General features: G+C 40.5%; 1 protein-coding gene across 4 annotated transcripts; it reads right to left on the bottom strand.

The window, feature by feature from the left end:
* Nucleotides 1-1,589: 1,589 nt before the first annotated feature.
* Nucleotides 1,590-26,553, bottom strand: LOC310636183 (deoxyribonuclease-1-like 1). Of its 4 annotated transcripts, XM_083355749.1 has the most exons (12): nt 26,429-26,458; nt 25,564-25,689; nt 23,200-24,180; nt 17,260-17,699; nt 15,727-15,886; nt 13,755-13,843; nt 11,922-12,008; nt 10,414-10,526; nt 8,736-8,848; nt 6,804-6,961; nt 6,599-6,695; nt 1,590-5,260 (listed from the first exon to the last, which is right to left on the bottom strand). In XM_083355749.1, the coding sequence occupies exons 5-12, from the start codon at nt 15,868-15,870 to the stop codon at nt 5,126-5,128; spliced, it is 936 nt and encodes a 311-aa protein (XP_083211875.1). In that variant the 5' UTR covers nt 15,871-15,886; nt 17,260-17,699; nt 23,200-24,180; nt 25,564-25,689; nt 26,429-26,458; the 3' UTR covers nt 1,590-5,125. The 4 variants fall into 4 exon arrangements, with proteins under 4 accessions (XP_083211875.1, XP_083211873.1, XP_083211874.1 ...); XM_083355747.1 differs by lacking the exon at nt 25,564-25,689 and having other exon boundaries at nt 26,429-26,553; XM_083355748.1 differs by lacking the exon at nt 25,564-25,689 and having other exon boundaries at nt 17,260-17,675; nt 26,429-26,553.
* Between the last annotated feature and the right edge of the window lie 877 nt (nt 26,554-27,430).

Here is a 27,430-nt window from a genome sequence, read left to right as displayed (position 1 = left end):
CACTGGGCTAGTCCCCTTCCATCTCATTCCTGATTCTTTAGCATCCCCTATGGATAGACCTCAGGAACATTCTGGTAGGACCCAAACTTTGTTTTAAAACTCTGTTTAGAAATCTCCACCCCCTACCCTACTGTCATCTAGATGTGCTGAAATGCAATCCCATTAGTGCTCAAGCTGAGGAAGGCTGAATGAACCACACTATTTACCTTTTCAAATAAATACCTTTATTAATTTTTCATATAGATTGTCAATCCAGTTTAAAGGTACAATTGCAGTCGGGCATGTACAGTGTAAGCATAACAACACCCACTGATACTACAAACATGTATATGTGTATCGCTGTACAATATGTACCTGTGAGTGTGTGTGCGCCTTCAAGTCAATGTGGACTCCTTGTGACTGCTTGGATTAGTCCCTGCAGGTTTTTGGCAAGGTGTTTCAGAACTGGTTCACCCTTATCTCCTTCCTAGGGCTGAGAGAGAGTGACTGGCCCAAGGTCATCCAGCTGGTTTGGGCCCTAAGGCAAGACTAGAATTAAATGTCCCAGTTTCTAGCCTGATCCCTTAAGCACTAGACCAAACTGGCTCTCTTGTATGCACATACATGCTTACATAAAATGTATCAAATCAAGCAAGATTCTAATAAAGGAGAATATTTGTACCTCAGGGTTGAAATGTGGGACTTTGGTGCTCCTTGAACTTGCCTGTTTCCTTGCAGACATTTCATTACCCAAACTAGGTAACATTATGAGTGCTACGGTAGTAAGGAGAGGGGTTTGCTATCAGTTTATATACCAGAATATAAATTGACAGCAAACAGCATTCCATAGTAGCACTGATGGTGTTACCTAGTTTGGGGAATGAAACGTCTGCAAGAAAAGAAGCAAGCTCAGAGAGCACCAAGGACCACTCAAGCAAGATTCTTCTTGAGCAACTGTGCTGGGAACATAACTTTCCATTATATTTTCCATTAATGGTGTTGTTTAATGGGGAAGAACAAAATCAAAAAACAAGATTTAGTCATGAGAATAGAGCTAAGCCATAAATAAGGAGTAACAGTGATTGAAAATAGTGCAAAGCCAGAGTATCTTCAACACATACCAGGGAATCTGCTGAAACCAGTTCAAACAATAGTGCATCATTCAGAAAGAATTAAGAAGTTCCTGTTTAAAACCAGTGTTCATTCCTTAGTTAATATTACATATATTTATATATTGCCAGACTCCTTAAAATTTTTGACACCAGTTTTACAAAATAAATAGTGGAACCATAAAACCAGTACCTGATATAAAATCCACAAAACTATCCATCCACCTCAATGTCCATTAACTGGCAATACCTTTTTGGTTAAAATTTAAAATTGCAATAAAAGCTAGCTTAATTATGTGCTTAACTTTAAAGAGCAGAAAAACTGCAGAAAGTGCTGAAATATATGAATCACCAGAAATACATTAAGATTGCCGAAAAGGTATATATATATATATATATATATATATATATATATATATATATATATATATATATATATATATATATATTATATATATATATATGTATATATATATATATATATATATATGATCAGTGCTTTTTTTGTAAAAGAAAAAGGTGCCGGAACTCACACATGTCATACAACCCGCCTTGCCTACCCTACAAGGTTCCATCCAAAAAAGGTGCCGGAACTCCGTTCTGAGCGTTCTATGAGGAAAAAAAGCCCTGTATATAATGATCTAGTCTCCAAAGTTTTCCTTTATCATGAAGGACTTAGGAAACTTACAGATTCATGTGGAAAATTCTACTCATGGGTTCGTCCGTATTTATTTAGGCCAAGATATTTTTTTTTTAAGGACAGAGAACTGAACTTCAACATGTAAATGTCAATGCTATTTTTGCTGGCAATTTTCAGATATTGGTATAGCTTACCTTCTGCTGTAAAATATATAATATTTATACCATAAAAAACAAATCTCCCACTGCTCGGTGGGATAGGTTGGAATCACACACACACACAAAACATACGCATCATTTTTTAATGAAACGTTCTCTGAGTCAAGAGGAAAAATATCAAGTGTCCTATTCCTATGATTTTGAGCTGATGTTTACGTTCTCTGTTATTCACAGATTCCGCTTGGCTACTAAAGAAGGGAGAGTACCAATAGTCCTTGACCTACGACCATAATTAAGCCAAAATTTCCATTGCCAAGCAAAACGGTTAAGTGAGCTCCACCCTACTTTATGACCTTTTATGCCACAGTTGTTATCTGAATCATGCAGTTGTCAAACAAATCTGGCTTCCCTCATTGACTTTGCTTGTCAGGAGCCAGCTGGGAAGGTTACAAAAGGAGATCACATGACCCCAGGACAGTGCATCCATCATAAATACATGCCAGTTGCCAAGCATCTGAATTTTTAAAACATGACCATGAGGAATGCTGCAAAGGCCATCAAGTGTGCAAAAACTAATCATAAGTCACTTTTTAAAGTACCATTCTAACTCTGAATGGTCACTAAAGAAAGGTTGTAAGTCAAGGACTATCTGTATACATAAGCAGTCTCCAAAGCATTTTATTCATGGATGCACTTATTGAAAATGCAGTTAATTCACCCTGTCCATTGAAGACGGAAGAAAGTGCATTGAACAGAAATGATAGAAGGCTAAATACGGGTTAAATTTTGATTTCCTCCCAAAGAAGTCTTCTGTAGCAGAAGAAAATATGCTTTTGTTTTAAATTGGAAAGTATCAAAGGAATTTTCAATACAGGAATACCCAGTTTTACAAATAAAACAATTATCTACAGTTTTTCTGAAACTGTAAATACCACAGCTCCAGAATAAAGTCCAAGGAGCTGATATTTTCTTTACAAAAATAAGAAAGAAAATACCAATATTCTTTTATCTTAAATGTTAGTTGTTTACCCAATTGATGCATTTCATACTGGAAAGCCCACAGCCATAAGAACCCCACTGGCATTCCATAGTAAAACAGTTATAGGATTGCAAGTCAGTCAGCTATTTACATTTACGTAGATCACTTAAGTAAAAAGTGATCTTAGTTTTCCCCAGCAGCTGACAGATTTTTATTTGCAAATTTGAGAAGAGGTAGGAATCCAACTTGATATCCACTGAAGTTATCCACTGCAACAGAAAATACATGCTCATTCTTTTTGGAGCAAGACGGAAACCAAATTCATTGACTAGAGATTCAGCTGTAGTGTAAGGCCCATGTTCACTCCCTATGACTGATCCACACATAAATGCTGCACATCTGAAATTTGTAAAATGATCACTGTTGACATGATGGCACCAGAAGCATAACAACCTAGTTCTCCATTGAAGAGATATTCAGAAGTGACCTTCTCTCAGCTTCAACTCCCCATCTGCAAAATAGCTGGAAAAAGCCTTCATGAACTATGGTATTTAGCTTACCGTAATTTTTGAACTAGTAGTCTAAATGCCTTTTCATCCTACTTGTTTTCCTTTCACATAATGAAGAGTTATGGGCAATTTCAAATATTACACATAACTTTGTGTCTTTTTGGCTAGTCTGATTAAGATACCAGAGAGAGGTCCTATATTTTGAGATTGTCCATTTGAGGGAGAGAGGCAGAAATCTCAGTATATTGGTAGAATGCAAGATATGTCATTGCCATGTTTATCACTTGCAAAACATCACAGCAAGATCGTTTGCCAGCATGATTGTTTCCCCAGATTAGATCTTCTGTCAGAAGATCCAAAAAATATGGCTGGAAGCATCGGTGCAATAGAAAAGCTGATTTTCATTGCATCTTGTATTTATCCAAACCATACTCCCACTGAAATATAGTTTCACAGCAGCCTGGAACTGGCATGAAAGGTTTCATCCCATGAACTTCAGTGGAAAGATTTTTTTTAAAATCCATCTATTAATGGATAGTTAGTCAATTTTCTCTATAACGGAACATAGAGAAAATAGACTATAGGACAAAGCTACAGTACATACATCTCTTTGAGAAATGTCCTGCTGTCACCTTTTTGAACTTAAATCATGAGTCTGGCCCAAGGAAGCCTTCTTTGTAACCTGGAACCCAGGTTGAGTTTCTGACAGAAGGCAAGAGTGAGACAGAAGCTATCCAGTATTCAGGATCCCTGAGGTAGTTGAGCCAAAATACAATCAGGAAGGAGAATCAAGAAATCAGCATGTAAGGGTGTTCAAGAATATGAGTAGATACCCAAACCCAAAGAGTCTTTGTCTAAGCAACACTTAGCTGGACGAGAAAACGTCATACATTTTTACTGCCTGAAGGGTCCTTTTGCCAATCTTGATGAGAAGGATCACTCCAGAGGTAGGTACTTTGGGGAGAACTACTTTTGCAAGATCCAATCTGGGTCGGTCATCGAGATCAGAGGGTTAGTCTTCCAAGCTTTTGGATTCGTGCTGGAGCCCATCCTTGGGGAATATCTCTCTAGCAGTGTGTGCTTTGGGCTGTTCTCTGCTATTTATATAGTGCCTGGTTGTGTGTGGCTTTTTAGTTGTTGACTGGGGTGTTGATGGCCAGCTATTAAGTCATTGCCTGTTGTTCCCTTGTGCTGCCAAGCCCTCGCCTCCTAAGTACTTGATAAGCTGGTGGTAAATCACTACTCCTGTTGACTGGCAAGGGGCCCATTTCCCAGGCTTTCTCAACATCAGGGGTTCACCACAGATGAAAGCTGAATCTAGAGCCAACATAATTGATTCAAGAGCCTTGGTGGAGCAGTGGGCTAATGCCTCCTTAAGTAACACCAGCTGCCTGTAATTAGTGCAGGTTCAAGTCCCACCAGGCTCAAGGTTGACTCAGCCTTCCATCCTTCCGAGGTAGGTAAAATGAGGACCCAGATTGTTGGGGGCAATTAAGCTGACTTTGTAAAATGGCACCTGGGGGGGGGCGAACGCCCTAATAAGCAGGCATATAGGTACATAGAATGAAGGCTATTGCTAAGCACATTGATTTGTGCTTCTTAGATTGTAAGCCGCCCTGAGTCTTCGGAGAAGGGCGGGATATAAATGGGATTTTTTTTTAAAAAAGTACTCTTGTGAGAGTAATAAGTACCCTTTTGGTAAACCTCCACCTATATCGTTCTAGGACTAGCACAACAGCCATCTTCTTCCTTCATATGCCACATCTTGAGTCTGATATCACAATTATGGTCAGCAACACAAGACCAGCTAAAGTAGCTGGCTGGAGTTTCTTGCAGGATGAGACAAGTTCCACCTCTACAGGATAATGATCACTGATCTCTAAGGCCTGGAAAGTGAAGAGAGGGGAAAAAAGGATTAGAAGTAGAAATGTTCCTATGTTCTGCTCTGTACCCAAGGGAAGAAATGCCTTCATCACCAATGCTAACACTTTAGCCCAATCTTTCCCACACCAGTGCTCTTCCGAGATGTGGGATTATAGCTTCCATTATCCCAAATCAACCTAATCATTGACAAAGGCCATGTAACTGGAACTTAATGAAGAAGAAAAAATAAGAGAAGAAACAGATAATCTCTCAGACATTACATGATATAGTTAGAGGGAGTTATGTAACATATCTTGACATTTTATAGAAATGGTGGTCAGAGTTTGGTTTTCTAGTCTCTTGTGACTTTAGCATCCCTCTTTAAATATCTTTTGCCTATCGTAGTACAGAGAATTAGTGCCTGAACTACAAAATTATTGGATCAAACCTGCAGTTGGGTCCCACAATGCAAAAAGATCAGATGATGATCTTTACCTTGTTTTTGTGGATAAAAGGTTCACATAACAAATTAAGTCACAATCTAATTGGCCACACTGTGCTGTCATTATGCCCTCTTCTCTACTAAACTGACCTCTTTAACTATCATACATTGTTTCTAAGCTCTATTCAAAGCACCATTTCCTATGAAGAAAGCCCTAAGTAGTTTCAGATCAAGGTATTTGAAAAAAAAATATCTTATGTATGATTTTCCTGCCTGTTGTGTGAGGATTGGCAGCCTAGAGTCATTGCGAGTCCAGCAGCATATACTTTAATACATGATGATGATGATAGCAATAGCAATAGCACTTAGACTTATTATACTATTTCATAGCACTTTACAGCCCACTCTAAGCGGTTTACAGAGTAGGCATATTGCTCCCAACAATCTGGGTCCTCATTTTACTAACCTTGGAAGGATGGAAGGCTGAGTCAACCTTGAGCGGTTGAGAATTGAACTCCTGGCAATGAGCAGCGAATTAGCCTGCAATACTGCACTCTAACCACTGCGCCACCACAAGTCTTGATGATGTAGGATGATGATGACGATGATGTATCTCACCATCTTTAAATATATATTGGATATACAAAGATTTCCCTCCTTTTAAAAAAAATCACTGAGCTTTCAATATAACTAAATTGTCTCTATTTGGGGGCTGCACTATATTATCCTGCGCCTTCATTTATTGCATTTACGTAACCTTACTAACATGGATTACTCTTGTTATGTTTTCTGTACTTCCTTAGCTTTTGGGAAGGTCGCTTTGCAGCCCTTTTTAGAAACAAAGCGAACTAAACAAACAGCTTTTTCTACTGAATGGAGTTATATCAATTTCTGTCTCTCTTCCAAAAGTGACTGATACCTCTTCCTCAGAAAGTCCAAATTCCTTGGGGAAATGAAATGGTCGAGCTGATCCAGGCACGACAGCATTCAGACAGCCTTCACCATGAACCACAATTCTGTTGGCAAAAAGAGATGGATTATAGCAGGGTGGATCTTGCAACAGTTTGTTTGACCCAACCTAGGATGCTGGATCCTGCTGGCGATCCAAGCAGTCCTGATCCCACCTGTCATAGGCACAGTGGGTCTTCTCTCGAACGGTGGTGTCAGCTTGGTCTCCAATGAGCCAATGAAAGCCGGGTTTCTGGCGCAGGCGGATGTCTTTCCAACGTTTCTTGGCCACATATCCACAATCTGCATTGAAATCACCCAAGAAAATCATGTCCTGTATAGGAAGGAAGAGAAATAACATCTGATCTTTCAAAATCGTTAAATTACTAGTAGAGTTAGCAAGTTAGCATTGACTCAGCTGGACCTATTGTTGGCAGATCTTCATCCAGCAATGTGGTGATGTTTTACAAGAATAATAAGTAGCATTTGATATCCGCAAGTGGGAGCACATGGCTGACCTTGAAAAGATAATCAGAGTAGGGCCTGGTTAGAACATGGATGGAGGACCACTAGGAAACCTCAAGATTGTAGGCTAAACTGGGAAGTGGGAAAAACATCTTCAAACAGGTGATAACAAAACATTTTTATATTGAGAACTAGGTTGGTGTGACAATTAAAAGGCTGGACTAGAATCAGAGAAATGGTGAGTTCTAGTCCTGCCTTTGGCATGGAAGCCAGCTGTGTGACTTTGGGCCAGCCCACCTACAGGGTTGTTGTGGTGGAAAAATAGGAGAAGGGAACATAATGTATGCTGCCTTGATTTTTAGAAATAAAAGTGAGATATAAATCATTAAATATATGCCAAGAAATCTATTGTTCAACCAAAACTTTATTTTACTCTTGAATGTTCAAGGTGCTTTACCTTTGTTACCTGGTAATTCTTTTCAAGGACCATCAGGGCACTTTGCAGAAGGATACCAGAAGCCACGTTATGTGTTTGTTGTAAAGATGAGAAGCATGCATGAATAACAAAATGATGTTTTAACCTGTTACTTATTAGAAGGGCAATTAATTTTCCTTCTTGGTTTTGATCATTTGTACTGACTTTTCATGAATGGCAGTGTATGACTACCATAAAGTAAGTGGGGAAAAATGTTGAAGCTGACAGAATTGGTAGAATTATTTCTAGCTGCTTGTTTCAAACTTGAGATAAATGGCAAACTCTAGCTCGCTGGTCACAGACGTTGACAGGAAGTAGTAACAATATTAATGTGGCGTTGCTCGGAATTGCCCAGCAAATTTAAATTTGGCTGAAATATTGCTGGTGGGATACTAACTGGCTTTACATGCATCACAAATTCGATTCTAGTTTTAATCTATTTTTACTGATTTTAAAGATTTTCTCGGGGATTGAAACGAGAGCGGTTATTTTCAAGACCATCTTTTCCAGAGAAATGCTTTCTCTTGTGTTTGAATCAACACCATTTGTTAGGCAGGGGGAATGGGATGGGAGGAGAGGGGCAGCCAGACTAACAACAACACATCATACCATTGCAGTAAAAGCCCTGCCCTTTCTTATGTGCATTGTGACGTTGTGTGCATGCCTCAAAGTTTAAGTTTAAGTTTAAGTTTATTGAATTTTTATACCGCCCTTCTCCCGAAGGACTCAGGGCGGTGAACAGGGCATATGAATAAAAATACAAAAGTACAAAAGTTAAAAAAAGGATTAAATTATTGCCCAAATTAAAACAATCAAAATACACAAATATTAAAACCCTGACTCCCCATCAGGCCAGGCCAGCTTGTTCGAATAAATGGGTCTTTAATGGAGATGGTGCTGTGATGGCATGCTACTGCTTTCCTTGTGATGAAAGTAGCAGGTTCCTATGGATGCTGCTGGTATGAATGAATATGTTAAGTCTTCCTTTATGGGAATACAGTATCCATATACTGTATACAAAGTCATATTAATATTGCAAATGTAGCTGGGGATGCCAACTGGCAGTGAAAAATCACGGGGGGGGGGAAGGAGGGAGAGCAGTGTAAATGCTCCAATGTTTGGGGCCCTTCTATAAATTCTCTGCTTCTTGCATTGATCATTGACATACCACTGTGGCCCAGCGTTCCTGAACATCAAGGAAAACATCATAGAGAGCATCAATTTCAGCTTCTGCCTTGGATGGCATTGTGTGCTGTGGGATCAGCACCAGCTCTGGAAGCTCTTGGGAGAAGTGCAAATAGAAGAAGACAACTGTAAGGATCAGCCACTCAGTTTGGAAACCAAACTCAACACATTATTGTTATGAACCACCGAGGTACCTCGGTAGTCAGTACAGGATAAATTTATTTATTTTATTTTATTTTATTTATTAGATTTATATACCGCCCCTCTCCAAGGACTCAGGGCGGTGTACAGGGCAATTAAAACGCTAACAACACACAAGGTATAAAAATTAAAATAAGATTAAATCAATAGCCCTAAGTAATAAATACATTCTAAAATTTAAAATTGTTTTAAAATTTAAACTCTAAAATCCAATCCCTCAGTCCAGGCCGGCCTGTTCAAACAACCAAGTCTTCAGGTTGCGGCGAAACGAGCGAAGGTCGGGAGCCATCCGGAGCTCAACCGGAAGCTGATTCCAGAGGGCAGGTACGCCCACAGAGAATGCTCTTCCCCTGGGGGCCGCCAGTCGACATTCCTTGACCGATGGCACCCTGAGGAGGCCCTCTCTGTGGGAGCGCACAGGACGATGGGAGGTTAACGCCGGCAGTAGGTGCTCCCGTAAATAACCCGTAAATTAAAAAATAAAGAGAGAAATCCAGCCACAACAGCGAGAACAAGCTAAACTTTGGAGCCTCTGATCTCCCCTGGTTATTTTGATTAGACTTGAAACAAACCTCTGAATGCAGGTATCATGGAAAACATTGAAACTCTTCTTAAAAAAAACTCTGGCCAGAAGTGCTGGAAAGCAAAAGGTCCCCACCCAGTGCTCTACATGACCCAGGAAAATTCTTGGGAAAGAAAGATGAGGCAGCAAGAAGAGCCAGCTCACCTTCTGACATGCTATGCCTCTTACTGAGATTATGTTGTATTAAAAAAGGAAAAAGAAATTGCAATTTGTTTATAAAAGGAAAATAATTGTCCCACTGGCTGGTGGTATATGATGCTAGCAGAGGTTCTTGTTCTGTTTCCATTATTGTTATTGTGTGGTGTGTTTTGATTTAAGGGTGAGGGAAATATCAGTATTTTCCAAGGGTGATCAGTTTTCCTTCTCCAAAATACACAGGATAATTATGTTGTGCTTTGTGAAAGCATGTATACAAGCTAACAATACAGGCTTAGATCCAACTGTTACCTTGTACACAGTACGCTTCTAGAGTAAATATCTTTTTTGTCACCTGAAATTTGTATTCTATTAAATTGATATTTTGTTATTTTGGGGGACGGAGGGAGGGAGGGAAGATGTCTGATTAAGCATTTGAAGTCCTGACTTACTCAACCACTACCTTGTATATTACTTTTAGAGCAGTCATTTCTCTACCATTTTATGAGAAGCCGTACTACTTACTCATTTTCTAAACTTGTCCCTGGATTCAACTAGATTGGACAACAGAGATTTCTGGGTCAGAGCATTCTGACGGTTATGAATCTCTAGAACAGCAGGAATCTTTGAAGTGGGGCTTAAGAAAAAAAAATGCCAGAAACTTCCCTCTGGATCATTCTCCTCCAGAGATCTGGATTATTCTTACTGGAAATGAAACCTCATTTACAATCTGGGATCTCACCTTTGTTTGCCAGGCTGAAACGGGCGATAAAGGGTTCACGAGCAAAGACATCAGGTCGGTCTGGATGCAGGTCTTCATATGTATAATAATCCAGTATCTGAGTCTTCTGATTCCTACAGGAAGTGGAAAACACAAGAAAACAGGCCTGGTCCCAGGAAGTTAGCATTAAAGACCCAACAATAGATTTCTCTCCATGCTGGATTTCTGTTCCTATCTCCAAAAGAATTTTCCTCGGTAGTCAAATGGGGGAAGGATTCGGTTTCTCTTTGCCAGACATGTCAAACACAAGGCCCGGGGGCCGGATCCGGCCCGTGAAGTGGTTTCATGCGGCCCGCGAAACCATCCTGGAAACAGTGAGGGAACGGCCCCCACTGCCTTGGCCCTGGCCCAGAGACCCTCCTCCTGCCAGAGACCCTCAGATCTGTCCCACTCCTGCCCAGGCCCCCATAGGCACCTTTGATGCGAACGATGTAGAGCTGGCCACGCCCACCCAGTAGGCCATACGCACTCTAGCCACACCCAGCCAGTAGGCCACGCCCACTCAGGTCACACCCAGCCGGCCCCCTGAGGGCAACCACAATGCTGATGCGGCCCTCAATGAAATTGAGTTTGACACCCCTGCTCTTTGCCATACTTTTTGTGTTCCCATTGTGTTTCCACCTAGCTTTCCATTTCTCCACCTACCTTGGATGGACCACTGCATGTTTAGAAGTAAAGAAAGGAATAGGATTGTATTGATTCAGTAGCTCTGCTGAGTTTGTCACTCCCCCCCCCATATTTTAGATCTTATAAGAAGCAATCTATAAGCAGCCCTGTGCTGCAAGATCTCTCTCGTGTGCTTATGCTAGGCCCATGGATCCAAATTATTTTCAGCTCCTGCAACTTAAATTGTGAGGCCTTGCTAGATGTGCAGTTTGTGGAATCTTACAGCTTCTTAATCTTGGTTTCCTCCAGGTTTAAGGGTACGGTTGACTCTTAATGTGTCTAAAGGATGATGATTGGGAAATAGCAGATGGATGACTCTGAAGGCATTTATTAATGTTTGGAAGTGAATCATGGTGGTGGAAGGATCTGCATACAAATCCCTTATCTGCAGGTGACAGAGGATACAATGAAATGTGGTTGGATGGAAATAGAGAATAGATAGATAGATAGATAGATAGATAGATAGATAGATAGATAGATAGATAGACATAATAGTTTGATAGATGGATGAGAAATGGATAGAGAAAAGATTGTGAGTTTTTATGTATAGGTGGTATGAAAACAAATAAAATAAATGGATTCGGAATGCTTATATGTGAGCATACCATGTGTGTTGGCCAAGGTCTTCTCAAAGGCCTGATCTGGTTCCCACAAGAAATAGATCTGCTTTAGGAATTCAGGATTAGAATGGATCTGACATAGATGTTAAAAATATGGTGACATCATTATTATCCTTATGTCCAATAACACATGTACAACCAATCATAAATATTGCTACAGGTAGTTGGATTAAGTGAATATACCTGTATATGAATACATATCGTTCTTGATAATTTCCACGCCCCAGCAAAGGGCTGGTGAGGTTACTGTAGCTGTGTAGATCATCAAACCTGGGAAAAGAAAATTCCATAGGATTTAAGCATGCTTTATTTTCTGAACGAGGAGTACAGTACGTGGCTATGGAAAGGTGGGAATCTTCTACCCTTAGATAATCTCCTGATCTTGCCAAACTAAAGCAACTATTTGAATATGTCTACAATGATAGTCTTGGAATTGCTAAGGAGGAGCTGTTTTAACTTTAAATGGGTAGTTAAAAGAAGGACTAAGGGTGATATAATAGCAGTGTTCCAACATTTGAGGGGCTGCCACAAAGGAGAGGGGGGTCAAAGCACCTGAAGGCAGGACAAGAAGCAATGGATGGAAACTAATCAAGAAGAGAACCAACCTAGAAATAAGGAGAAATTTCCTGACAGAACAATTAATTAGTGGAATGGCTCGCCTCCAGAAGTTATGGGTGCTCCAGCACTGGAATTTTTAAGAAGAAATTGGGCAATCGTTTGTCTGAAATGGTATTGGATTTTCTCCTAGATTAGAAGATCTCCAAGATCCCTTCCAACTCTGTTATTCTGTTAACTTTATTTCTCCTGACCAGATTTTCCACGTTTTCCCCCCTGCAGTGAAGTCCCTCCCTCCTGGCAATCCAGACTACATTATACCATAAGGAGAAAGGCAATTGCTACTTGTCTTTTTCAAATATCTGGACTACCTTTCTTGCCTAAATGGGTCCTTTCTTCTTTCCTTTCTGTAGATATCCCAGACCTACAAAAGACCTTTTTTATTCCTATATTAAAAATTACAATATTCTCCCTTCCTGTCTCCAGTGATAATATTTCTGCAAGTGTAAAATCTGCTTTCCTCTACCTACAAAAGACCCTTTTAATTTCTATATTAAAAGTTATACAGTTTTGCATTCTTGAGTTGTAGTGATAAATCTCTTTACACTAAGAAGACTTGTTTTATGATATGGCTTCCTGTCTCCTGTAATTGTCCTTGCTTCAAGATAATACCTCTGCCTTTCCCCAATTATAATTATGAAGTCTGCATTCCTGTGATAAACCTATGCCCCCTGCTTCATTTATAACAAGACCTGTCTCCTGTATTTGTCCTTGCTTTACAACCCTTGTCAACATTTGTATAAAATAGCTATGCATTATTGTTTCCTGTAATGGCCTTTACCCTCTTCATTATCAGTTCTCTGTTAGCATAAACTATGTTTTATTGTTTCCTTTGACCTCACATATGTTCATTAGCAGATGTATGCAATGAGTTATGTTTTCCTTTGACCTCACATATGTTCATTAGCAGATGTATGCAATGAGTTATGTTTTCCTTTATGTTAATTCCTCATGTGTACTTTCCCCCTCCCAAATGAAACAGCCTAATAAAAGGAGGGTTTGTGGAGCTGTTCAGGGGGCACACCATCCACCCCGAGCACTCCATGCTCCCTCACCTTGAGCAAACTTGTATTGGTGCCTCAGTTTGTCTTACTCTGTCTCTAACTCTGCCTAATCATCGCAGTTCCCAAGTGTGACCGTCGGAACTTCCGGCACACTGGGTCGGTGACTAAGGGCAAGATCCTTCCATATTCAAGGTGTTCACCCTTGCGAGGGTCCCTCTAAATTCTCACCCCTGTTACGGGGCTCTAAGAGTTGAGGCCAGAACCCTGACCGGTCGCTCATCGCAACACCTTTCCTGCATCTGATCACTCCAAATTCTCAATCATCCCTGACATCAATTCCTGCTCGTCTATTTATGTCCCTCTGGATCATGTTTCTTCTGCAGCTGTCAAGACTCACTGGTGCAAGGCATTCATCAAAGCAGGCACTGCCTGTCCTTTTGCATCCATCACTTCTTGTAAGACTGAGATATCACAGCGAGCCAAGATCTGTAGACATAAAAGAAGGGAAGAGAGCAGAGTATTAGAATTAAACCCCTTTGGACCCCTTTGTATTCTCTTTGGGGAAAGCTGGCTGTGACTGAATCAGCTCAGTATGGCCCAGCTGATCTGATTGCAGCTTGTCCTGAAAGTTGGAATCAGAGAAAGCAGACAAATGAGTTCAGGTATCAGGCGAGAAGGATGGAGAGGAAGATTGCTGCCAGCTGTTCCCATTGCTCTTCTCTTCAGTTAGAAACAAGCCCAACTTAACAAAACATATTCTTGACAAGGAATTGAATATGGGTGGTGATGAGTAACAAGGGAATCAAGACTTTTGCATTGCTATATACCCAATTCTTCATTTGAAATGGACTTCTAGCACTGATACACGAGTATCCAGAGCTCTGGGGAAAGAGTGACATCATGCGCATTATGGCACCATTGCACATGTGTTCCAAATTATGCACTGGAGCAATTCATGCCGTGAGGCCATTGATGCTAACTAAATAAGACACATCATTTGAGGTGCGATGGTGTGGCTCATTGGGATTTCTAACAGACACATAGGATGAAATAACTTTTCCCAAGCTTAGTTTCCGCAGATGCTAAGCTAGGCTAGAGCATGGTTGAGGGTTTGTGGTTTAGCATTTCATGGGAGCCTAGATGGCTTTTTATTATTACATTTATATACCGCCCTTTCCCGAAGGACTCAGGGCGGTTTACAGGGTGATTAAAAAACAAAGATACAAAAGTTAAAAACAAATTTTAAAAAAATTGGCATGTTGGGTAAACCAGGCTATTGCATTAAACTACAAAGTGACTTATATGGGGTTTTTTATCATATGAGAATACAAACAATTATATTTGGCTAGCTCAGCTTAAGGGTTTAATATATCACGTGAACACCTCTACCGTGAATGAAGGGAAATAAATATATGTATCCCAGGATAATGTTGCAGAATCCAATCTGGGTCAGTCACTGGGACCAGCGGTTTAGTCTTCTGAGCTTTCACATTCATGCTGGAGCCCATTCTCAGGGAACTACTCTACCATGACCTAATTTTCAAGGCAGAGGTTTTCCTCCCATTCAGAACTTTTCTTTTAGGTAACATCTGTACAAACCAGTGGCCTAGCTGAATCATTCCTGGAGTGTTTTTTTTTTCATTTTCATTTTACAGGTAGGAGTTTGCACGGTCAACACTATGTTTCCTGTTCAGAACACATTCTCTGCCAAGATAAAATAATGCTATTGTGAACTTAAATCGCAAATCTATGTCTGCTGCTCTGCTGCTTTAGATTGTATTCTCCTCCATAAATCATTAATATACATATAAACATAAAAACCTAGAGGTGAAGAAGTAATCTTCGGCTCTGTAATCTCCTTGGTGTTTTTTTTTTAATGTGAGCCCCTGTCCCCTATTGTCTGCCACCCAAATACAAGCAGGCCACCTTCCTAAAGCTAGTCTATGGCAACATTTCTAAGCCTACCTTTTTTTTTTACATTTTCACTACAAAAAGGTATATAATGCTTATAAACCGCATTCAAACATACAATTCTGGTTGCGTAACATCATTAATTCTTGGGGGAAGATGAAAGAAAACAATTCCAAGTCTCCTAATTTTGCAGCCTTGACCATTTTATGCTAATTAAACCAGTTTTCATTGTTTTTATATTTGGAGAGTTGACTTGCTTCTGATAGACGTGAGAAGTCAGTCCCATTGTACTGATCTCAAGCGCTGAACAAATATTTCAGGCTAGAAATTTAATTCAATTTTTTAAAAAAGCAGAAGAAATTTGTTTTCCATATTTTTCTTTTCAAGGGCCGCAAAGAGAAAGGGGGAAGGAAATAGCCGGGGACTCCCTCTGCCACATGTGTTATCTGGCCACCTACCTTGACAAGTATCTCCACGACTCTTGGCTTGTTCACTTTCGCTTGAGCAAAGCGTTGAGCATTGAAGGCACATATCCGGAAGGCAGCTGCTCCTGAGCACAGCAGCAGGAGCAGCACGGCAGGCAGAGAAAGTGGCGCATCCATCCTTAGGAATCCAACTCTATATGTGAAAGAATGAAGGACGGCAAAAGGAAGGAAAGCAGACTGCTTGAAAAACTGGAAGGGATAAGGGGAAGGGAAGGTTTATATTTTGCAACAAACCCAGGCTAAAAATGGAAAGGAGGGCAACAAAGCAGATACCAATCCAGACCCTGGAAGTGCAGGTATGTCAATGCTTTCTGGGCCAATATAGACTTTGGGCTTGGTCTGGGTCTAAGTGACAGCCAGGGTGGTGTAGTGTTTAAAGCAGGGATCTTCAAACTTGGCTGAGGAATTCTGGGAGTTGAAGTCCACAAGTCATAAAAGGGTCAGGTTTGAAGACCCCTGGCTTAAAGACACTGAAGAATCTGGGATTGTGAATTAGTTCCAAATGGCAGTGGAGTAAATTGGGGCCAGTCCCTGTCTCTCAGCCGTAGGAAGAAGCAAGGGTAAACAAACCACTTCTAAAAGTACTGCCAGCAAACTGCATAGACTTGTCCATTTAATCTCCAGGACTTAAGACCGACTCAAAGACACACATGCACAAAAGTAAGAATGTGAGGATTGTTATCAGGGCCATGACAGATGTTGTATCCCTTCTATATTATTATAGCCTTAATCTTGGCAGAATTTCCATCAAGTTAATTGTAATTAAGCCTTGGATTTATAACTCATTTTATCGCTATGCTCCTGGGGCTCGTTCTCAGACTATATTTTTGCACCCTTGCAAACAGGTAATGTAAGAATGGGAGAATTAAGAGTAGCCTTCGGTAAGGTGGGTAGCTATGTAAATTTGATTAATTGTAAATAAAATAAATTAATAAATAATCCAAAGTCCTTCCTTCCTGTTCCATTTCATGGCATTTTAGGAAAAAAAAGCAGAATCAGTACTGAAACGGTAGTAGGGAAGGCAAGCCCCAATGATGCGCTATCCAAAGTTGCCCAGCGTCTACCCACAGAGCAATTTGAAGCAAATCATTTTGGCTTGCCGATTCCAATTAGGTTTAGTACGAACTAAACCTGTGCTTGGAAACCACAACCCGAACTTGGAAACGGGGCTGGTATATGGTTTGACAGCAGCAGCTCTTGCTGTAAAAAAGGGGAAGTGGCACCGGGCTGTTATTTAACCGGCTTGGGAAGGGACCGGGATGGATCTTGCAGAGATTCCAGAGGGGATCCAGAGGTATCTTGGACACCCGCGTTTCCACACTTAAGAGCAAGCTGGATCGCTCGGGGTGAACCTCGTCTGCCACGACACAGACACCACAAATAGGAAGGGGCGCCGGGCGCTGCTCCCGCTACGAGTCCTCCCTTCCTTCCTCGCCACTTTGGGCGATCGGACCGTGCTTCACGCACCGGGCCTGGCTCCCTCCCCTCGATTACCCAGCGCCTTACCTGCCACACTGAGTTTGGTGACCGCCGGCGCCAAGTCAGTCCCACTCCTCGCCGCCGTCCCATCCAGGACTTCAGCAGAGGAGGCGGGGGCTCGACGAATCCTCGAATCCGGAACCCGCCACAGAGAGGGAGGGCGCTAGCAAGACCGACTGATCCCAGCGGCTTCCGCGTCCTTTGGGAGGCCTTCTCGTCCGTGCCCGCGCCCAAAGCTTTCCTAGGTCGCTTTCTCTTCTGTATGTCTATGGAGGTTCTCGGTCATCCAGGTCACGACACGGCTGGCCCAAAGGTGCTTTTTCAGCAGCTTTGGGACAACATCCAATTGGCCTCAAGGACTCTTTAAAAGAATGCAAATGACCAGCTGTCTGCAAGGTATATAAATCCTTCTCTTCTCTACCATCCAGTCAGAGTTGAAGAAGCTTTTGGGATGAGAAGGGAAATGTCTTCAAAAAAAAAAAAAGCACAACTATATGGGCAAGCATGAACCACGCAATAGAAAATATAAATATGATGTGATTACATATAAGGAAATTTTAAGTTTGGAAAGGAATGTATGGCATTTGAAGTTGTATAATATCTTAAGAGAAGGAAAGATTGCATAAATTTGGTGTTAGTATGGGAAACCACAGGCCGGGTGGAAAGAAGATTAGAAAATTGGTTTTTTAATGACTGATGTAAATTTGGTAAAGTAAATTAGAGATCGTTTTGTCTGTAATTGTTTTTATTGGGCATTATTATTGATATTACTGTTGTGGATTTTAAGCTGATGTTGAATTTAATTACGGCAGCAAGACTTTTAGTAGGGCAATATTGGAAGAAGGAAGAACTGCCGACTATAGAAGAATGGATTGCAAAAGTCTTCAACCTGACGGAAATGGCAAAGATCTTAGCGTACTTGAAAGACTATTTGCAACAGAGATATATTGTGGAGTAAATATGGGACTAAAAAGCTTCATCTAGCATTTGAATAATTACTGATGTGATATTTATACTGTTGGTAGTTACTTTATAAGAGTTAAAGTGCGATAGACTTAATAGTTTATGGTTGTTTGCATAAGGTAGATTATGATTGTTTGTATTTTTATACCCTGTATTTAGCTCTGGGAAGTCGGGGAAGGGAGGGAGGGGCTGGGGAGGGTTGGGGAGTGGGAAGGGGGTTGGGAGGGGTTGTGTTGCACGGTTGCCAGTTGCAGAGGAAAATGTAGCTTCTGTGTTTAGAGCCTGTGCCGCTTTGCACAATGTTTATGAAATATAAGGGCATGTACCCAGCGGCAACCTTCTGACATGGGAATGCTTTATCATTCTGCATCAAAAAATTTTGTTGAAACAAAGGATGATAAAAACTTACTGAAAGAAAGGTATGTCTGGGATGCAATTGCTGATTTCCTGCTTGAGGTTCATTGACACAGCATTTCAGTTTACTGATGCTTGCTGATTTTAGATATGTTGGTTCTCTTGCTTGTGTGTAATCACCCAGGCAGCTAACAAAATGTCTGTTTCAGCGGATGAACTCCTATTCTTTCACTTCTTTGTGTTAGGACTATGTTGTTGGAGGAGAAGAGCAGATTTCAGCAAAAGGATCTGATTCATTTATTGGACAGTTTCCATACAGGCCCAACAATCAAGAGCAGACCATGCTGAAAACAGGCCAGATTGCCAGAACTGCCTTTCTGCACACAGTGTGGATGTTAGTCGGGGAGAAAAACTGGTTAGGTATAGTGAGAAATAGAAGACATAGGAAGAAATATGTCGCTTGTGGGGGAACCTTTCTTCCTTGGCAAGGTGAAAGAAACTCTGAGCAGCTGCAAAAGAATAATGAAGCCTACATCATGATGTCACAAAGAGGCTGAATTTCAGTAAATCTAACTCAGTGGGTCTCGTTGGGCAGAAAAAAACAAGGTGAAGACAGGCATGTGCAGATGTTACATGTTACAAAGCTAACGTAAAATGTGCCTTGTCTTTTGAACTTGAACCCACAAAAAATGTTACCAGTTGACCAGTCTTCCCCAACCTGATATCCCTCAAAGGTACTAGGTGAGGATTCTGTCCTTTTGGCCAAGTTGTCTAAAAAGTTTGGGAATTCAAGCATCACTAGGTCTAAGGAACCAGGAAAAACAGTTTTAGTTGCAATTGGACTTAATTCTGTGTCGGATTCAGAGACCAGTCATCGCAGGTGTCCCAAAATATCTGTCTGCCTATGCAGAGTTTATTGTATTTATACAGTTTTAACAAGCAGGAAATAACGCACAGCAAAAGCATTGTTTATTGGTGTACTCCCTAGTCAATCTTAAAGAACATCCAAACATCTCAGCTAGGGCAGAGTCTTCTATTACAGCTCATGTCTCTTGAGTTCCTCTCTCTTGCCCTCCAAAAGATACCTACTATAGGAGGACTGACTAAAATTAATATCATCTCAGCATGTATTAGAGTGCCAGATGATATTAATGATTAAGACATTGGGCTAGAAATTTGGGGACCATGAGTTCTAGTATTATTCTGACCTTGGGCCAATCCTTCTCTCTCAGCCCTAGGAAGAATGCAATGGCAAGCTGCTTCCAACATCTTGCCAAGAAAATGGAAGGGAATCAGTCATAATGAGTCAAAACTGACTCAAAGGTGTACATACACACAACAGCATGTACTGATTATTCATGAAGTAATTTTGTGTAACACAGAAAAACAGGTGGGATGGTGACTAGCAACCATTGCAGTATGGCACAGAACACTAGGATCAGGTTTGTATAGAGACATGCAGTTTGTCTTGGAATCATGGGAAGACGCAAGTAGTTATCCCTGCTAGCTTAATACTATGGGTATGTTCAGTGTATGTTCAATTCCAGGTATCCAACATGTGGTTCTGCTGTCTTGGTGGCTTTTCAGCCATTACTGTGTCCACAATTGGATAGCTTTCCCTCTCTTCTCCACTGGGGAGGACACCATAAGGTTGCAGAAAAGTGATGTGCTTTGCTTTGTTTCTTTTTACCAGGAAGCACTCAGTTTGGGCTGGTGCCCCTTTACTGTGTACCTGGGTTTTGAGGACTGCAAAAAGGCCGCCAGGTCGTTATCAGTTTTTAAAGAGGAGGGTTTACCCAAGGCAGTAATGGCTGAAAAAAGATGAGAAATAACATGATCAGCCATTTCCCCTCGTTGAGGTGTGGCCCAAAGTGCTCCTGAATAGGTATCAATAGATAAATGAATATACTTCCAGGGAGCCAAGGAGGGAACATGGGTGACATCCATTTGCCATAGTTGATTAGAGGCAAAACCACGGGGATTAACTCCCGTGTCCCCCGAGGGGGATGCCCCAGAACATTGGGGACAGGATGAAACAATTTGCTTGGCTTGGTCAAGTGGAATATGGCAAGCTTGTGCCAGCCCCCTGGCATTTTGATGGAAAAAAAGAGTGACTGAAGAAAGGATCTGAAAACAAAGTGGGTAAAAACAGAGCCATGAGATTGGAGTCAATCCTGGGTGTAATGTAAGCACCTGGAAAATTAAAATTAAGTTGACACACATGAGAGTCAGAGATTAAATTAAAAGGCTGTTGAGAAAAAGTATAAAAAGCTAAAATAGCAGCAGACAATTCTGAGCATTGAGGGGATGATTGTATTGCAGTGTAGGACACCTTCCATGTATCATCATGAGAATCCTTGTAAGCAATCGCTCCTCTCATTCGCCCTCCATCTGAAAAAACAGTCGGAGCTTGCAAAAGCGGAGAAGACAAAAGCAATGGGTGGATAGGAAAAGAAGTCATTAAACACGCAAGCCGAGGATCTTTAGGCAAATGATATGCAATACAGCCCACATAGTCAGTTAAAGCACACTGAAGAGATAGGTTATTCTGAAAATAAAATTGAAAATCAGATTCCAATCAGATGGAAACAAACTTCCGTCAAGTAGGTTAAAACTTACAAATCTAACCAAAGCAACGCAGAGTAATTTCTTTTAAAACTCAAAGATTTCAAAAAGAATTGTCCAACTAGTACTGCCTCCTCCTTCCAGAAAAAAACAAAACAAAACTGCAAGCTGAACCTGCAAGAGTGGGTATTAAATTTCACATCCACCCTCCCTTTCTCAGACCAGAATTCTAAGCAGAGAGAAAAAAAGTTAAAACGACCAGCCCCCCTTCTTCTGTCTCTCTCTCTCTCATTCTTAAAGTAACACAGCAGGGAGGGGGGGAGAAAGAGACTGGAGGGGGAAAAGGTAAAAGGAATTTTACAAAAATCTCACCACTAAAAAAATAGCTTGCTCTCCTTCACATGCATTTTCCATAAATTCACTCACAGATCCCCCATAAAACTCTTCTCATGCAAACACTTACAACAATAAAATCAGCAATTTACTGTTCCTTTCACAGCCTGGGATGGAGGTGGGGGTGGTAGGGTTTTGAGGCTAACACACACACATTTACACATCCGCAAATTAACTCATTCACGTCCATTCCAACTGCCGGCATAAACAATTTCACATACAAAAATTTCATTTCATACTTTCTCCAGGCAAACCAATAACTATTATTATAATTTCAGGGAGCTGTTCACAAGCCAATGAGCTCCTTGTTCCAAATCTTTTTGTTTGTTTTTAAATAAGGCCTTTTTATTTATTATCAGAGGGGATTTATACCCTCTTCCAAGTCCTGGAATAACACAGAACAACATAGACAGACATATATACACAGATACTAGTAAAACAACATTCATTTAGACATATGGCTTGTCCTGTAAGAAGCAAGAAAAATCAGGGGGTGATTCCAACCAAACATGGTTTTATAGGGCCCTTTAACCATCTCCCATTTTTCTCACCATTCCAAGTCCAAGCTTAATGTTCCAAATGTACAAATATAAGTATATAACAAAACAAAACACACATCAATTTGGAATTTGAGGCCAAAACAGGCCTCCCCTTTTAATTAAAAGGAGAGGAACTTTAATGGTTACTTACAATTTATCCCACCAACTTCAAGACAGTGGGGAAAGACTAAAAGGAATATTGAACCTGGGATCTTTTGTAGGTGTGAAGTGGGAGGTGTCCTCACCTCCGACAAAAGGAATCCAATAGTCCAAAGAGCCAGATTAAAAGAAAAAGACAGAAAAAAACTTGCTTTTGGTTTCAACCTCTGATAGAAAGGGCTGCAAGATGCTGCAGACATGCCCCCTCTTGGATTTCAACATTCCCTTTTAAAATGACCGGGTTTTCCACACTTATAACACTTTCCTTGAGGCTTTGCTGCCTTGCGATAAAGCGGCTGCCAATAAATTGGTTTGATAAAAGGCTGTTCCTATATCCTGTAATCTGTTAACAAAATCAGGATATGGCTCAGTAGCCTTCTGCCTGATGTTAGAGAAGGCTTGATGAGGTTTGCCAGAAACAGGTACTTTTCCAAATGCTTGGTAAGAAACTTGTAAAGTAGCAGCTGGTAAAACAATTTGAGCATCAACTGAAGCAAAGGGACCAGACCCGTCAGCAATTTCTTCTACATTCCCCCCACCTTTTGCTAATTGTTCCTCTAAAATTTGCCTCATGGGGGTATACAATGGCTGTGAAAAAGCAGAAGAATTAACCTCTTCATGAGGAGCTGAAGGTTCAATTAAAGATGATTTAGGGGAAAAATTTTTTATCATAATCAGGTGGAGGTTTTGTGGTCAATTGTTGTCCTGCCAAAGCATCACAGCCAAATTTTTTCACTGTTTGACAGCATTGAAACCATAGATGTAATATCTGAACTGGAGCCCAGGGTTCAAGATGTAAAGTATGCCCTATCTTTACTCAGTCCTGTAAACGGAGGGTCCTGAGCTCCGGATACCAAGGACAATGTTTCCCTATCTCTCCAACAAGCTTCCTTATCTCTGCCTCAGGTGCTTTAAGCCCTGACTTTTGTAGCAGGAAGTAAAGTTCCTCTACATGCTGCTGCTGTTGGTGAGATAGATTGCAACCCATACTTACCTCTGAGGGGTAAGTGCACCTTACGGTCTATTCCAGACAAAGGTAAATATGTTGAAAGTTGCTCTCCCAGAGGAAAGTCCATATTCCAAATCTCTTTTTGTTGGTTTGTTTGTGTTTAAAGATTTATTGTCCCTGTTCGGGTGCCAGCTGTTGGATTCAGGTACCAGTCATCGCAGGGTGTCCCAAAATATCTGTCTGCCTACGCAGAGTTTATTGTATTTATACAGTTTTAACAAGCAGGAAATAACGCACAGCAAAAGCATTGTTTATTGGTATACTCCCTAGTCAATCTTAAAGAACATCCAAACATCCCAGCCAGGGCAGAGTCTCTCTTATCTAGCTGGTTCTTGGCAGTCCTTGGCAATGCTAATTGGAACAGCTCATAGACATGCAGATAACAAGATACTAAGGCAGGTAGTTCTCTGCACACAGTCCCTTCATATCCTTGACCTCCATCTCTACAATTCTGCCATCATTATGTATTCTTGTCATACCATGTATGCATGTCATAAAGCGTAATTTTCCCAGGAAGTCTGTAGCCGAGTTCAGCAACACACATTGACAGCATTGCTCAAGGTTCTCTCAGTTTAGTGTGTTCAATTAACAGGTGGAAAGCTCACATCTTGATATGTGATGTTAAATTAATATAGATATTAAACATATATCTAATTGTATATCTAACAAAGAGGTGAATGTGGGACATCCAATAACAATGTCATCCTGAAGTATAGAGCAGGGCCTTGTCTGTATTTGCAATACCCCTAAACTTCTTTCCAAGTAAAACCCATGTTATAGTGATTTTTCATAATTTAATTAAAACACATAATTTAAAAATACCCAAACACACTCACAACTGTTCCTAGAGTTAAAAAGCAATTTTCCCTCCCACCCTCAAACTGTTGTTTGTTTGGGGAGGAAGAGGTTGCAATGTTATTTTATTTGATTGTAGAGTATAATGCTTGGTGTCAAGTATAAACACATCTGAAAAAATAAAAAAATACCTTAGGTACAATAAAATTGAATTTTAAAGTAATATGTGCAGTAAATAATGCATGTAGTTTTCATATAGTACTTTACACCTGAGAACACTATAAATACTTCACCATTTTATCTTAATGGCATGGACATACTGAAGCATACTCATCCCGGCATGCTGAACCAGCTTATCCAATTAAAAGAGGACAGATACATTCTTTTTGAAAGCAAATTATGTGGGAGGAAGGAGTGTTCAAGAGATTACCTTATCTTTCATAATTATCTCAAATTCATCATCCTGAAGAGCTGCCTCAGGATCTCTGTTACTACAGAATAACTTCGTTATGGATTAGTTTTGCAATAGGGTGTTAAATTGTATAAAACCTTTTGCAATGGCGGGCTATCTTTTCAGTTGTCCCAGATTTTGTGATAGACTGTTCCAGAGCTGTATCCAGTATGTTTCTCAAGGTAGATCTAGCTATTGCAATCCCCCATGGTCATCAAATCCATAGAAATTAGCAATATTTTACCCCCAACTGCTTGGCTGGTGAGCAGTGATGTATTGTCACTACAGACCGCTATCCTATATTTAAGAAACTATCCCATATTTTTAAAAAAAACTTGTGATTTTTTAAGCTAATGAGCTTGAGGAATGAATGCAATAGAGAAATTGTATTTGATGGCTTACTATTTTACTCCATTCAGTTAAGTCAAAAATTACATGTATTTTCAACATTCTCTTTTCAACTCATCTGAGAGGGGAAAAAAGAGTATTTTGTAATCTCTGACTGAAGTCATCCATTTAATACAAAAGCCAGATTCCATATTGCTGGAATCTGTTTCCATAATCTGCTGGAATCTGCTTCCATATTGATGTCAAAACAAACAATTAATCCAGATGTATTTGGGTATTGATATGTTGCAGAGCTGCAGCTGAGACAAAGGCCTCATAGTATTTCAGAACTTCCCATTCATTTGTATCATGTCACAGGCTGTTTGCAATATTTTCCTTCTTATGCAGCATTGTCATATGTTTTTTCCCCATGGATTTTCTGCCATAGGAGAAATATTTCAACTAGCACTATATTCCTATATCTTCCTACTAATACAGAGGTCTTAAAAAGCTAATGCAGCATGCAGAGATCCTACCGGTATTAATTCTGCGTAGCCTATAAAAAATCTGTATAAAATCTTGATTTAAAAAAAGGTACTAGGCCACATGACTACACTGTAACATATGAAAGCATGCTGACAAAATTGCTAATGACCAGGAAAAAAACATAAAACTGAAATATTATTTTAGCAATATTGGCTGTACCTAATCCTGGTCTTGAATTAGAAGTTAATTTACAGTATATTATTTTAAGTAAAATTGTGTGCTGAAAATACCTGTCTTTAAACTCTCTCCACATATTACTTCTCCAAAACAGTCATGATAGTTGAGAATGTTCATAGTGCTTTTGAATAGACCCTGTACGGTACCTTTGGATGGATTTCCTGCCCAGCTCAAGTGAACTGAAATCAAATCATGTTGGCAATTTTATGGATACTTGGCAAATACACTTAGTGGAAAACATGGACATTTTCTCAAAGAGGCAGTAATGTGAACAAATTCGATCAGACATGTGGTGCAAAACAACTTCCATTAATTATATTTAAAGAGATTGCTAAGGTATATCAACAACAACTTTATTACAACAACAACTGCTAAGGTATATCAATTCCTCATTCTTAACTTGCAAATTAGGTGATCCATAGCAAAAAAAATATCACGAAAGATTTAATTTAAACGAACATAAAAACCCTGTTGTATTTAATGTTGAGGTTTCACCGATGCAAGAGGGCAACCACGCAGAGTAGACCCATGGCGAGATAGGTAGCAAATAAATTTAACGAACAGTGGATACAATCAATAGCATGTGAATCGGCTCTTAAAGGCCGAGAATTTTTGAACAGCTTTAACCTTGATAAGCTACTCGTGGTCTTTTGCAGAAAGGTGGTGTTGCCCTGTCTGTACAAGTGTCAATTGTTGACACATGACAAGAGGGGTTGCAACGCTTGGGGTGGACAGAGACCTTACGCGAATCTCGGTGCTGCATGAGATTTTTTCCGCGAAGCCTTCTTCTTTGCCTGCATAAGTTGGGAAAATTGGGATGGGACCCGGATTGCCACCACCCCACACCCCTTTGAGCCCTGCATAAACTACGTCTTTAAGAAGCTTTCCTCATTTTCAGCAACGCGGAGAAATACGTACTCTCAACCGCAGACTGCATTCTGATTTTCATATTCCGCCCCTAAAGTCCCGCAATCAAAATGACAAAAACACCCACAGCTGTTTACAGATCAAGACGGACCTCACCTCGTGGGAACGGAGATGCGAACTGACAAGGCTACTGGGAAATGTAGTTTATTTAATACATTACGTGCTTACTTCTCGCGACAGTTTGCTTTTCGGCTCATCGCCCTAGATCAGGGGTCATCGCTCATCGCCTTAGATCAGGGGTAGGCAACCTCGGCTCTTTTATGACTCATGGACTTCAACTCCCAGAATTCCTGAGCCAGCATGGCTGGCTCAGGAATTCTGTGAGTTGAAGTCCATGAGTCATAAAAGAGCCGAGGTTGCCTACTCCGGCCCTAGATCAGTGTTTCTCAAACTTGGCAGGTTTGAGACGTAAGGCTAGTTGGGGAATTCTGGGTCTACACATCTTAAAGTTGCCAATTTGGGGAAATACTGCCTCAGGTTCTCACAACCAGTGGCCAATTGCATGCAAATATTGAGTCCTTTACATATTTACTGAAAGGCAAGCCCATTGAATTCATTCGACTTCCTTCCCAACGTGTATATAACAGTAGAGCTTGTAACGAATACACTAAAGAGCGTCGTTCTACCACAATTGCCCAAAGGCAATCCATTGATTTCACTCGACGTCCTTCCAGAAAAGTGTATGTAATATTGAAGCTTGAAATAACATAGACATATATTAAATTGGATGCAATATTGGATGAACTGAAAGACCAGTTTAAGGACAGATCGTCCTGGAGAAAAATCTATGTCATCGCTAGGAGCCGAAAGCGACTTGATGTCACGTAGTTAAATGCTCAAATCAGAAAGGGGGGGAAAAAGTAAATAGCTGGGGAGGAATTACCTAGATCTTTTTATTTATTAAATGTATTTATTTGTATCCTGCCTTTATTATTTTTTTACAAATAAGAGCCCCGTTCTTCATGAATTTATTCAAAATGTTGGATTCCCCAG

Source organism: Vipera ursinii, assembly GCF_947247035.1.
Source record: "Vipera ursinii genome assembly, chromosome: 2".
Taxonomy (NCBI): Eukaryota; Metazoa; Chordata; class Lepidosauria; order Squamata; family Viperidae; genus Vipera; species Vipera ursinii.
The sequence above is the reverse complement of the archived record's forward strand: the minus strand, read 5'-3'. Positions and strand labels throughout refer to the sequence as shown.

What these genes read in the sequence shown, in the direction of transcription:
- LOC310636183 (XM_083355747.1), bottom strand. Translation starts at nt 15,870, where the DNA reads ATGGATGCGCCACTTTCTCTGCCTGCCGTGCTGCTCCTGCTGCTGTGC. An exon ending in TCGTGGAGATACTTGTCAAG is followed by an intron (nt 13,844 to 15,726) that starts GTAGGTGGCCAG and finishes TTATGTCTACAG; the next exon opens with ATCTTGGCTCGCTGTGATAT. An exon ending in CGATATGTATTCATATACAG is followed by an intron (nt 10,527 to 11,921) that starts GTATATTCACTT and finishes CACTTCCTGTAG; the next exon opens with GAATCAGAAGACTCAGATAC.